At 33.1% G+C, this 13,689-nt stretch overlaps 1 protein-coding gene across 3 annotated transcripts in view; it reads left to right on the top strand.

The window, feature by feature from the left end:
• LOC114934211 (beta-1-syntrophin) overlaps positions 1–13,689 on the top strand; it is a 37,433-nt gene that overhangs the window by 8,861 nt on the left and 14,883 nt on the right. Inside the window, exons 3-11 of one of the 3 annotated variants that reach the window (XM_029306847.2) lie at positions 750–1,063; positions 2,144–2,541; positions 4,271–4,618; positions 4,957–5,101; positions 6,108–6,510; positions 6,687–6,785; positions 8,345–8,720; positions 11,677–11,886; positions 12,598–13,158. In XM_029306847.2, the coding sequence (XP_029162680.1) occupies positions 750–1,063; positions 2,144–2,541; positions 4,271–4,618; positions 4,957–5,101; positions 6,108–6,510; positions 6,687–6,785; positions 8,345–8,720; positions 11,677–11,886; positions 12,598–13,158 (2,854 nt within the window). The remainder of the gene's footprint in view (positions 1–749; positions 1,064–2,143; positions 2,542–4,270; positions 4,619–4,956; positions 5,102–6,107; positions 6,511–6,686; positions 6,786–8,344; positions 8,721–11,676; positions 11,887–12,597; positions 13,159–13,689) is intronic. The other 2 variants (XM_029306848.2, XM_085483303.1) reach the window with 2 other exon arrangements.

Raw genomic sequence — 13,689 nt, 5'->3', positions numbered from 1 at the left:
AATCATCTTTAATTATACATGAATTACATTAATTTGATTTGAATGAATTTTATTGAATTTAATTTTAATGAAGGTAATCTTAATATTTTCTTTCACAAAGGTTTTAATTAAAAATCTATTTTTTATCAGGCCATACTTTCAGAAATAATTGTCTCCAATTTTGCTAATATTATTCGACTACGTTGAATCAATTAAAGAACAATTATGAAAACAAATGATATTCTGTAATTTGATTGAGTATGCGTGATTCTCTTTCTCTCGCAAAGCTACACTTGGGTCAATAAATTTTTTAATTGATTAAAATAATTTTTAATTATATATAAATTACATTGATTTGATAATTTTAATTAAAATTTTAATAATATTTTCTTTCCTGTTTAAATTAATTAATACATTTTTTCTTACATCGAGTCATATTTTCAGAAATAATTGTCTCCAATTTTGCTAATTTAATTAAATTCTTTCTCTGTATCAAATTACATACACTCGGATCGATCATTTCTTTTCGTTGAAACAATTTTTAATTATACATTAATCACATTAAAATTTGATCATTTAATAAAGAATTAATATTAATAATTTTTTAAATATAGTTTAAATTAAAAATACACTTTATTTGATATGAAATCGTACTTTCAGAAATAAAATTACTTTCAAATTTTCTATGAAAATCAAATCAATCATAATTAAAACGAAATTGAATGACGCACTGTAATTTGATTAAAATACGTAAGTTCTCTCCCGCGAAGATACACTTGGGTCCCGGAAGACGAGGAATCCATGAGGCTGGAGGGTCCGCGGCCGGTCTTACCACCTATACCGCCTCCTCCGATTTCCATGACGGCGACGCAAGGACCGCAGGCTCCGAAGACGAAGCACGTGAGCTTCGCGAGATCGCACACGCTCACGTCGTTCGAAGTCCCGAGGAACAGAAGCCCGCCGAGGCCGCATAATCCGGAGCGTCTCATAGACTCGCAGCCGACAATGCAGAATACTATACTGCCCTCGTCCTTGCCCTTAACGCACCCCTATCCTGGCATCGAGCCACGTGTCCTCGTACTTGGTAAGTCTATACGCCGCCTATTGGAGTCGTATCGCTTAATACGATCGCGCGAAGGTTTCTCGTACGCGTGTTATATCAATTCCAATATATGCATATGCAAAGTGTAAATGTAACGATTCGAAAACGTTTGAATCGCGCTGTTGAAAAGTAAGATTAATTTTATTGGAATTTAATAAAGCGAGATATTTTCCGTGTCGCGCGTGGCGACCCCGCACGAGCTGCTTTTGATCCCAAGCCAAATATCACAGATTAAGCTGGGAAAGTAGTTGAGGCTATTTATCCGCGTGGCCGGCAAAGTTCGTTATAAGCTAGATTAACGCTCGGGAAACTACGACCTCGGAGAGGAGACAAAATGGAATCTAAGGCTGACGTGCGAAATAAATTTGTATGAAATTATTTCAAAATTCGAGAAAATCCTACATTTTCGAGAATTATTTTTCTCTATTGTCTTAACAAGCTTGAATTTCATTTTACATCGCAAAATTTGACGAAGACATGGATTTAGCAAATTATTATTTTTATAAATTGATATTCTTCTCTATGGCTTCAACAAACTTGAAGAGTTAAATCTGATGAAGATATTTGTGCAAATTCTTTATATTCTTATAAATTGATTTTAAAATAAAATAGTCGTCTATCGCCTCAAATCCTATATTTTAATAATTTTTCTCTATTGCTTTAACAAACTCGAAATGTTTAATTTTATATCACAGATGATGATGTTTATACAGAAAATATTCTTCTGAAGTAAATTGGAGAACCAACTGTAACTAAATTCTATATTTTAGTAATCCTTCTCTAAAACTCTAACAAACTTAAACATTTATATCGCAAAAATTTGACAAAGACATTTGTATACAAATTCTTTATATTCTCATAAATTCTGTATGTTAACAACTCTTCTTTTGTCCTAAAAACCCTGAAGAATATCTAATATTAATATTGTATCGTTAAAATCTGATGTGCATTTTATTCAAAAAATTCTTTACGCTCTCCCAAATCGATATTAAAGTACATAATTTTTTCTCGATTCAAAGGACATTATTTGATCGATTCGCGGGGCTGCTATCTTCGTTCCAGAGAAACCACCCAAACGCGGTGCCATGAAGACCCAGGCGACGCAGACGGAGATCCCGGCGATGTTTCGCGGTCGCGTGCTCCCGGTGACCCTGAGTCCCAGGACGATCCACCGTGTCAAGATGGTTTCGCAGGGCGCCCAAACAAACGGTTACTTTAATGGGAGGAAATTGACCAAGAGCTACTCGGAAGCCGGACAATTGGGCACCCCGCTTGGCGGCGTAGGAACACCTGCGAAAGAGGAGACCGACCACGAACCGCTCCACAGGACACAAAGCGAGGAACCGCCGAGGTCACCCTTTCTCGTTTCGACCACGCCGCCGCTGCCGCCATCTTTCACCTCCACCACCGTTGTTGTCGAAGAATCCTTGCCGAACGGAGATATTGTTCCCGTCGGGGTTGTAAGTATTTTTCCCCATTTAATATTTTAAGAGGGAAAAAATGTGGAGTCTCATCTTTTCACGTTTTCGCTATCTTAGCTTAGATTCTTCGGCACTCTGAATCATTTAGAAAAAGATGGGATATATACATATATTTTAGAAAAGATAAAGGGTGATCTAACTGTTATTTATTTATTTTTAAGATTCATATTTTTGCCTCGATTCTTTTTTTATATTTTAAGAGAGGGAAAAATGTGGAGTCTCATCTTTTCACGTTTTCGCTATCTTAGCTTCGATTCTTCAGCACTGTGAATTATTTAAAAGAAGATGGGATATATATACATATATTTTACAAAAGATATAGGGTGATCTAACTTTTATTTGTTTATTTATTTTTAAGATTAATATTTTTCCCTCGATTCTTTTTTATATTTTAAGAGAGGGAAAAATGTGGATTCTCATCTCTTTACATTTTTGTTATCTTAGTTTAGATAATTTTCTAGATAATGGGATAATATATATATATATATATATTTAAAGATAAAGAAGTGGTCTAACTTTTATTTGTTTATTTATTTTTGAGATTAATATTTTTCCTCAACATTTTTAAGAAAGGGAAAAAGGGATTCTTATCTTTCCACGTTTTTGTCACCGAAAGCTTAGATAACACTTTTTCTGAATTATCTAGAAGAAGATGAAATAACATACCTATTTAAATGTATTTGAAGTAAGATAGAGAGGTGGTTTTATTTTTCGTTTATTTATATATTCCGAAGATTTTGAGATCGCAGATAAAACCTTGGGGTGCATATTTTTAAGAAAAACAACTTATAATATATGTATATTAAAACAATATACTCGTAATTTTATTTATAAATCTTGAGTTTTTAAAAGCAAGGCATTTTTTAACATGTCATTAGACAGATGATTTTTACGTCATTTACATATTTATACATGTTTACAGTAAAGATGACGTAGAAGTGATATTTAAAAATTCTTACGTCAATGTATATTAAATCTATTAAACATTGCCTTTAATAATTTATAAAAGATAATTTCTTTTATCTAGCAATAAAATAAAAATAAACAAAATATATACTTTGTGATAATTTAGATATAATAATGCAATTACTTTATCTAAATTATTATCCATCTATTTTTATCCATAGCAGAGAAAAAACACGGCTATCGATTTAATATTTATCGTTACAGTGTGACAGATAGAAAATTAAAATAACAAATCGAAAAAGTGCTGGGACATATAAATACACATACAAATTCAGGTACATAAAAAGGGACTAGTGAAAAAGATACAATATTAGGTGCAACAAAATTATTTTTATAAATATGATGTTTTTTAAATCGGCCAACAGAGCCAAAGCACGAAAAAATCGATAAAAATATTTCTTTTTAAAATTATTTGAGAGCCGATAAAAATATTTCTTTCCAAAATTATTTTTAAATCCCCCTATATTTATTTTAATAAGTATATTCATAATTTAGGAATTTTAAAATAATTTTATTACATTTAACCATCCATCAGTAAACTGGATCTTTTAAGTTCACCTCATATTTTTATGTTCAAAAAATCCCAAAAAAATCAAAGACTCGAATTACTGACGGAGGGTTAATATATCTATGCCCGACCCTTTTTATACCCGGATTTGTAGCTAAAAAATTGTCACGACATATGTGTAAGGGAAAAACATGCGGAAAGGTAATCCCACCCGTAATTCCATGTCGGTTTCAGCATCGGGAGCATCGTCGCAAATCCTTCGATATAGACGATCAGGAGATCTTTATAAATTTCAAACCGGCACCGGTGTCGCCGGACGCGCGTGCCCTTCTCAGCCGGATTTCCGAGCCTACGCGTAGATTTCTACCCCTCCAGAAGACCTTCTCCGACGGCGAGATTCGTATCGAGAGGCGCGAGCTCATCGGCGAGAGCAGCGAGCCGAGTTATCCTCACACCTGCATGAGGAATCAACAGGACCCTGTCTGGGGGAGAGCTGTCAGAACGCCCGTCCAATTTTCCTCGACGCCCGAGGATCTGTCCTTGTTACGAAGTCTCTCGCCCCCCAGTGATCATCACGAAGAGGTAACAAATTTCTTTTGGCAAAATTAAAAAATAAATAAATTATCGCGGATTTTATTAGAAAGGAAAAAAATATTTCTTTTGGTAAAATTAAAAAATAAATAGATTATCGCGGATTTTATTAGAAAGGAAAAAAATATTTCTTTTGGTAAAATTAAAAAATAAATAGATTATCGCGGATTTTACTATAAAGAAAAAAATATTTCTTTTGGTAAAATTAAAAAATGAATAAATTATTGCGGATTTTATTATAATATAAAGAAAAAAAATATTTCTGGAGAAAAATTATAAAATGGATAAATTATTGCGGATTTTATTAAAAAAAAAAAAAATACTTTCAGGAATTCCATGAAAATCTGATACGTCGAGGTCTCTTCCGAAAGAGAAGCGTATCTCTCGAGGATGGAGTGCAAGGTCTGTCTTCGGATGATTTCATGCTGCCAAGGTCACTTCCTACTTCGCCCACATCGCCAACTGCAGCAGCAAGTATGTCACGTGATATATTTTCTATTCTATTAGTCTTCATTGCTATTAGCAAGCTTATGCATCTGAAAAAATCTATTAAATTCTAATATTTATATAAAGTCAAATATTATATACGCTTGCGAACTTGACAATCAACTGATTATCGATCGCTTGCAATTATGAGAATAAAATTATGAAGGATACAATTTCTGAAAAAAAATTTCCTGGAGTCTCGATAAAATTCCAGCAAGCTTATGCATCTAAAAAAATCTATTAAATTCGAATATTTATATAAAGTCAAATATTATATACGCTTGCGAACTTGACAATCAGCTGATTATCGATCGCTTGCAATTATGAGAATAAAATTATGAAGGAACACAATTTCTGAAAAAAAATTCCCTGCAGTCTCGATAAAATTCCAGCAAGCTTATGCATCTAAAAAAATCTATTAAATTCTAATATTTATATAAAGTCAAATATTATATACGCTTGCGAACTTGACAATCAACTGATTATCGATCGCTTGCAATTATGAGAATAAAATTATGAAGGATACAATTTCTGAAAAAAAATTTCCTGGAGTCTCGATAAAATTCCAGCAAGCTTATGCATCTAAAAAAATCTATTAAATTCGAATATTTATATAAAGTCAAATATTATATACGCTTGCGAACTTGACAATCAGCTGATTATCGATCGCTTGCAATTATGAGAATAAAATTATGAAGGATACAATTTTTGAAAAAAAATTCCCTGCAGTCTCGATAAAATTCCAGCAAGCTTATGCATCTAAAAAAATCTATTAAATTCGAATATTTATATAAAGTCAAATATTATATACGCTTGCGAACTTGACAATCAGCTGATTATCGATCGCTTGCAATTATGAGAATAAAATTATGAAGGACACAATTTCTGAAAAAAAATTTCCTGCAGTCTCGATAAAATTCCAGGATTTTAATGTAAAAAAATCCCCGATTTTTCCAAGGAAGCACCCTGTAAAGGGACGATATTTTGTGTTCAGCGACACGTAGGATCTCGCAGACTCCGAAGGACGATTCGATGCCGAGCTGCGCTCTTTTGCACACGGCGATCTGTCCACCTGTCTTCAGCACCGGGGCCGGGATTGCCGGCATCATCGGCCAGACGACATCGCCGTTCGCGTCCAGCGACTCGCTGACGAATGACGTCACCAGGGACCACAGCGACGGGATATGGAACGAGTCGCAGGCGACGGTTCTCCAGGCCGACTCGCTAGCTTTATTAACGCCGTCCTCGAGAAGGAGGCATCTCCTGCTGCTGCAGCATCAGCAACGCTCCTCGATGGACACCGAGGCTCTCGACGTCGAAGACGAGATAGAGCCTTGTCCTCCGAGTCCTAGGATACGTCTGGAACCGGCCACCCCGGTACAACCCCTTGCACCAAGGTAGGCAACACCGAGTTATTATTATTATTATTTTTTTTTTTTGGAAGAGTTATGATCGAGAGAGTAATTAGATAAAGTCACGAAGCAAAATGAAAATTCCGATTGCAAGATGTTAGATGAGATTTTCGTATCGGCGCTCTGTGTATTGCTTTATTCATAGAAGGTACTTTTTGCAGACGTCATTACAGAACAATACAAGATCTGTTACCGGTACAGTTTCAACAAATTTACTACAATGATGTACCCGCAACAGCACATATTTATGCCTACGATATGTAAGATTATAACGTATTTTGACCCGATACTTATAGTAGTACTCCCCCCATTTTGAGTATCTTATGATAAATCTTTGCAACATTTCTAGATGTCTTTCTTTGAAAAAAAGTCAAAATTCTGTTAATTATATCGAAAATCTAAAAATAGGCTGGACATAATTTACATCTGCCTTTGTTTCTACAACCAGAAATTCGGTATAATTAATAGAATTAAATAAATAGTTTAATAATTAGAAGTGGCTTTATCCTAAAAAAAAATATATATAATTTCTGATACGTTTCATAGAACTAAAAACATTTTAACAATTAACACTCAAAGTGTTAAAAATTAAAAAAATATTTTTTTTATTGAAAAATTAATTTTTTTTAAATTTATACGTGCATAATTTTTTCGCTACTCTTTTATTGGAAATTCTAACTTGAGAAATTTTATGAAAAAGTATTAGGGTTTATCGATTTCGAATAAATTAAAATTATGAGAATGTAAAGTTGGCATTTTTTAGATTTTTATCTTTTACAAATTTATTTCTTATATTTCGAAACATTGATTAATCGGTGATTAATTTAATTGGGGTAGATATAGAAGAATTTTTAAATAATTTTTAATTATATAATTTATATTAATCTTTCTTTTTTTGCATTAATAAACGATACAAAATTAATAATTCTATCCATATTAATAAAATAATATTAAGAAGATATAAATAATATTTGACAGATTAATCGCCGATTAAGATAATTAGCGTTTTATCAAAGCGGTTCTTAATCACCATAACTCATTTTGAGACGTATCAGAAATCGATATTTTTTCATGTCCTTCCATGTATATAAATATTAAGATGAGAGAGAGCATCCTGGAAAATATCCCACGAGATATTTTATGTCAAGAGATAAAAAAATAGAAATATAAAATATCTCGTAAAGTAAATTTGCATTTCTACGATTCGACGTTAATAATTCTATATGGAATAAAAAAAAGAATCGATTTACTATATACGAGAAATATACAATTCTGCTCAAATAAAAATGAGCAAAGCACCTGTCGTTATTGTAGAAAACTTGGCAGCGAGATACTCTGCTCTGTTGTTCTTTATAAAGAACAACAAATTTGAAATCTCCAAAAGAGACAAGTTACTCGCTATATCTAATAATAATTTCCGAGAAAACATCGATTGTAACATTTTACATGATACACACTATGTACATAAACACGCTGACCCTTCTCTGTTTATTTGGATTTTATTTATAGCTCATACCTCAATTTTTTATTATTTCGTACATCATAAAACACTCGAGTTACAATTTTATCCCATAATAATCATCCCAGAACCGCGCGCAATGAATATCTTTTTTTACGATTTTTTTATCAACGAAGAGAGCTCGAACCAACATCATCATTACATTATTACACATAATTTCTTCCTCCGGTGCTTCAAAGCATTCATTGTACATATTATCTCCCTGAATATTAAAGTCAAAATACTGCTTCTCTCCCTAGGCCTCCCTTTGTCTACCCGTAATAGGATCTCCTTATTAAAAAAAAATCTCTTCCCCTGCAGTCTCGAGTCGTCTATTTCCGCGAGCAACGGCCGGCCCAGAAGCGGATTACGTCGCGCGAGTCCAGGCCCGCCCTTGTCCCAACCCCAGTCGCAGTCGTCGAGCGAGTTCGGCTTGAGCCTGGCGAGGACCGACTCGGGCGGACGCACCAACACCGACCTTTCCGAGACCTCCGAGGATTACGTCACTGCCAATACTTCTACGGAAACCGGGACCACCACTGGCACGTCCGCCACGACCAGCTCCTGGTCGAGGCCGCCGCAGACGTCCAGCGCCGCGGCTTCGGCGGCTTCTGCGCCCGCTTCGACCACTGCGACCGCCGCCGAGGGCAGCTCCTTCGAGAGCGCCAGCTCGATCTACAGCCTGGCGAGGAGCGAGGTGAGTCCGCTTCAGGATGATTTGCATTTTTTAAGAGATGATTTTTGGTCAAAAGTTAAATACGATTTTTTTCGCACAGGGTTCCAGAGGAAATTGCCGAAACTAATCAGCTGTCATTTTTTAATGCATGCAGTTTTTGAGAAAACGAAAATTGTGTTGGAAAGAGGAAAGTCTGCAGTTTTATTCAATAACTGCTTGCATTAAAAAAAATGACAGCTCATTAGTTTCAGCAATTTCCTATGCTTTGCAATTTTTAAGAGATGATTTTTGGTCAAAAGTTAAATACGATTTTTTTCGCACAGGGTTCCAGAGGAAATTGCCGAAACTAATCAGCTGTCATTTTTTAATGCATGCAGTTTTTGAGAAAACAATTATTGTGATGGAAAGAGGAAAGTCTGCAGTTTTATTCAATAACTGCTTGCATTAAAAAAAATGACAGCTGATTAGTTTCAGCAATTTCCTATGCTTTGCAATTTTTAAGAGATGATTTTTGGTCAAAAGTTAAATACGATTTTTTTTCGCACAGGGTTCCAGAGGAAATTGCCGAAACTAATCAGCTGTTATTTTTAATGCATGTAGTTATTGAGAAAAGAAAAATTGTGTTGGAAAGAGGGGGTGCAATTTTTAAGAGATGATTTTTGGTCAAAAGTTAAATACGATTTTTTTCGCACAGGGTTCCAGAGGAAATTGCCGAAACTAATCAGCTGTCATTTTTTAATGCATGCAGTTTTTTAGAAAACAATTATTGTGATGGAAAGAGAAAAGTCTGCAGTTTTATTCAATAACTGCTTGCATTAAAAAAAATGACAGCTGATTAGTTTCAGCAATTTCCTATGCTTTGCAATTTTTAAGAGATGATTTTTGGTCAAAAGTTAAATACGATTTTTTTCGCACAGGGTTCCAGAGGAAATTGCCGAAACTAATCAGCTGTTATTTTTTAATGCATGTAGTTATTGAGAAAAGAAAAATTGTGTTGGAAAGAGGAAAGTCTGCAGTTTTATTCAATAACTGCTTGCATTAAAAAAAATGACAGCTCATTAGTTTCAGCAATTTCCTATGGGACACCCCTGTACAAACATATATATGTATATATTCCTCCCTGGGAAGTTAAAGTTCTCCAAGGAAGATTTTTTCTCAAATTTTGGACAAGTTAGAAAAATGAAATTTGGTGAACATTTTTTACTAATAAAAAAAAGGATACCTATTATTAATATTTTTTTAATTCTCTTGTATTGTTCTATGCGGGTAAAATTAGCAATCTCTATTCAATTTTTTATTAGAAATAATAGATGATTTTTTTAGTGAAACTAGCAACCTCTATTCAATTTTTTATTAGAAATAATAGATGATTTTTTTGGTCAAAAATTAAGGAGCGTTTTTCATAAATATATATTTCTCTCTAGGAAGTTCAACTCCTGGAGGTGAGAATTTTAAACTTTTATTTTTTTAATTTTGGATAAGTTAGAAAAATAAAATTGGTGAAAATTTTCTATTAGTAAAACAAGGATATTTATTATTAATATGTTTTTAATTATAGCAACCCCTATTCAATTTTTATTAGAACAGATGATTTTTTGTCAAAAATTAATGAGGGTCTTTCATAAACAAACATATATACCTCCCTGGGAAGTTAAATTCCTCCAAAGAGTAGATGAAAATTTTAAATTTTTGGACAAATTAAAAAATGAAGTTTCATGAACATTTTCTACTAATAAAAAAGGATACTTATTATTAATATTTTTAAAATTTTTCTATATTGTTCTAGGGGGATAAAAACTAGCAATCCATATTGAATTTTTTATTAGAACTCTTTAACAGGTCGGAATGTGATCATCTAAAAATACGCGTTAGAAAGCTTTTGGTTTCTTTAGAAACTTTTTTATTTCTTTTATTTTTTTTCGTAAAATTAATAGTTTGTAAGACAAAATTAAAATACATTATTATGCACAGCTAGATATTAAAGATATATTAAATAGCAGCACCAGGTTTCGAGTTACGAAAAATTGAATTTTAGAATAAAAAAGTAAGTAAAAATTATAATAAAATTATAATAATGTTGGAAAAAACAAAATAGAAACAAAATTTGGAAGATAATTCTTTAGGGAGAGATATAGGAATATATGTTTATGTAAAAGATGCCCCTTTAATTTTCGACAAAGAATCGTCTTCTAAAAATTTTTGCACTTATTTAGAATCACTCTGTATATTCGATCTGATCGTTATTCGAATATTACATCGTTTTAGAATGAATTTCTAAAATGTTTCGTCTTTTTATCTCTTACAATTTACTTCAATCTAACTTCTTATCTTTTAGAAATTGTAGAAAACGTTCGATTTAAGCACGTGTAGTCTTCTCCATTTTTATCGTTGATCTAAATTTACATTTATTGATTATCCCTAAGTTAATTTGCTTAAAATTAACTCTTCTATCAATGCATAATTTTTCACCTCTTTATCAATGTATGGGTAGCAGTTTTGCATATATAAAGAGATAACTTGCAATTTCCTTCGATTTTCTTAGCAAATTTAATTTTCTTCTAGAAAAAGTCACGAACGTTCGATTTTAGACTTTGTAATCTTCTCTCAATTTATATCGTTAATCTAAATTTACGTCAATTTATTATTCCTAAGTTAATTGGCTCGAATTTTTTATTGTAGTATTCAATCATGATTTTTCAACTTTCCATTAATGTATAAATATCTGGATATTAACTACGTATTTTCGACACATAGCAGCGTGACATTTTTTTTACAACAATTGATGGGCATCAAACATTCTTTCCCATTATATTTTAGCATTTCCGAATGCGAAGGCTCTTTATATTTTTTTTAGCGGAAAAAAGTTTTGACACATTTTTAATATTTAAAATTGCTTTGAGTCCCAGCTTATTGACAAAAGAATTAATAGAAGCTTGAAGAAAAGTTTGATGGATACATTGTATTTTTTCGTCATCAGGCCGTTGTCGAGGAGCCGTGTAGTCCGCCGCCGATTTTAGAGGAAGCGGAAGTCGCGTTCGGATTAGAACTACCTCCGCCGGCGATGAGGTCCAGCAGCAGCAGCAGCTCGGGTAGCTACGATCTAAAGGACGCGATGGCGGATCCGAATCACGATCTCGAGCAAGTCGCTCCAACCAGCGGCCATGCTTCAGAGACTGAAGACCGCGATGTAAGTTTTCTAACGCATATTTTTGCACTGAAAAAAAATTATTCGAATAAATACTTATTTCAATATTGCCTAATAAATCATTTATTTGAAACTAATAATATTGATTTGATGTGAAAAATATTTATTCGATATAAGAAAGTCCTTTTTAAAACAGATAAATATTTATTTGTTTCAAATAAATGATTTATTAGGCAATATTGAAATAAATATTTATTGATTTAATAATTTTTTTCGGTGTAAATAATCACATTTCGATCTGTCAAAAAGTTCTGATAAAAAATTGAATAGTGGTTGCTAGTTTGCCCATAAAACAATACAGGAGAATTAAAAAATATTAATAATATATATCCTTTTTTTTTACTAATATAGAAAATGTTCGCCAAATTTTATTTTTAATTTGTCCAAAATTTGAGAAGAAAATAAAAATCTAAATTTTTTTCCCGCTCTTTGGAGAAGTTCAACTTCTCAGAGAGAAATATATGTATATGTTTGTGAAAGACCTTCCTTAAATTTTTCTTTAAAAAATTACAGAAACTGTTCTTGCAAATTTACGAATATAATTCAAACGTCAAATAACAGTATTTATTTTCCACGTCAAATTCCACGTTGAATAGACTCGGTTAAAAAAACAAGTCTCCCCAGGAGTAAAAAATTATTTTTAAAAAATGTCTCTCTAGGAATCAAAATTTTATTCTATTCTTCCCTTCATAGGAGGGTCACCGATCGTCATCCGGAGGTTACGCCGAGTCTCCGCCCGAAGTTCGCATGTGGAGCGAAGAGGAGCGTCGTCGGAAGAAGAAGACCTTCAGCCTGGACTTCCTCGGGGCCGGGCCGAACAACGTCGAGCTGGAGCACAGCGTGGAGCCGACGTATCCGGAGAACGTCGAGGTCAGTCCGACGCCGAGTCATCGTCATCGATCCCGAAGCAAGCCAACGGCTCGAAGTCCCCATCGAAACAACAGAAAGCGAGATGCGATGCAACAGTCGGCGCAGCAACAACAGCAACAGCAGCAACAACAGCAGCAGCAGCAACAGCAGGCGCTCAGCAGAAGTCCTCAGAAGGAAGAATGGAGGGTCGAACAAGTCGAAGACGGTGCTCACGCGCCGACGTCCGATGATTCCAGCTGCAGTCATCATTATCATATGCATCACCATCATCATCATCATGTGCATCCGCGGGATGCTGCGGAGAGTGGAAGGCATCGAAGGACCAGGGAAAGCCCGAGGAGGAAGACGAGTAATTACCTCTCTATTAGAAGACGTAGCAATGAGGTAAGCATTTGTTTTCTTTATTTGGTGTTATTGAGAAAAAGGGAAAGGAGACAAATAAATTTACTGTATGTTTTACAATTTATCTGGTCTCTGTGTTTGATCTCTTACTTATTTGTACAATGAATCAAAGAGCTTCTACGAAGATAAATGTTGAACGATAATAAAGATGTATTTCGCTAGCATTTCAGTATTTTATTAAAGGACTATAATAGAGAATTTCAATAAATATATATTCAACGAAACATATTATTTATAAAAATATGTTAAAATTATTATTAAAAAAATAAAACATTAAATATATATATATATATATATATATATATATACATATATATTTAATATTTTATTTTTTTAATAATAATTTTAACATATTGTTTCTAAATTTTTATAAATAATAGTAATATATATATATATATATATATATATATATTATACTTATATGAAAAATATATAAAAAATAAAAATATTAAATATATAAATATATGTTTTAAATAAAAACGATATAAGAAAAATCCTTATATTTTTCGATTC

The sequence above is a fragment of the Nylanderia fulva genome, unplaced genomic scaffold, assembly GCF_048542155.1.
Source record: "Nylanderia fulva isolate GAGA-0341 unplaced genomic scaffold, ASM4854215v1 Scaffold24, whole genome shotgun sequence".
Taxonomy (NCBI): Eukaryota; Metazoa; Arthropoda; class Insecta; order Hymenoptera; family Formicidae; genus Nylanderia; species Nylanderia fulva.
This window is presented reverse-complemented; position numbering and strand designations above follow the sequence as displayed.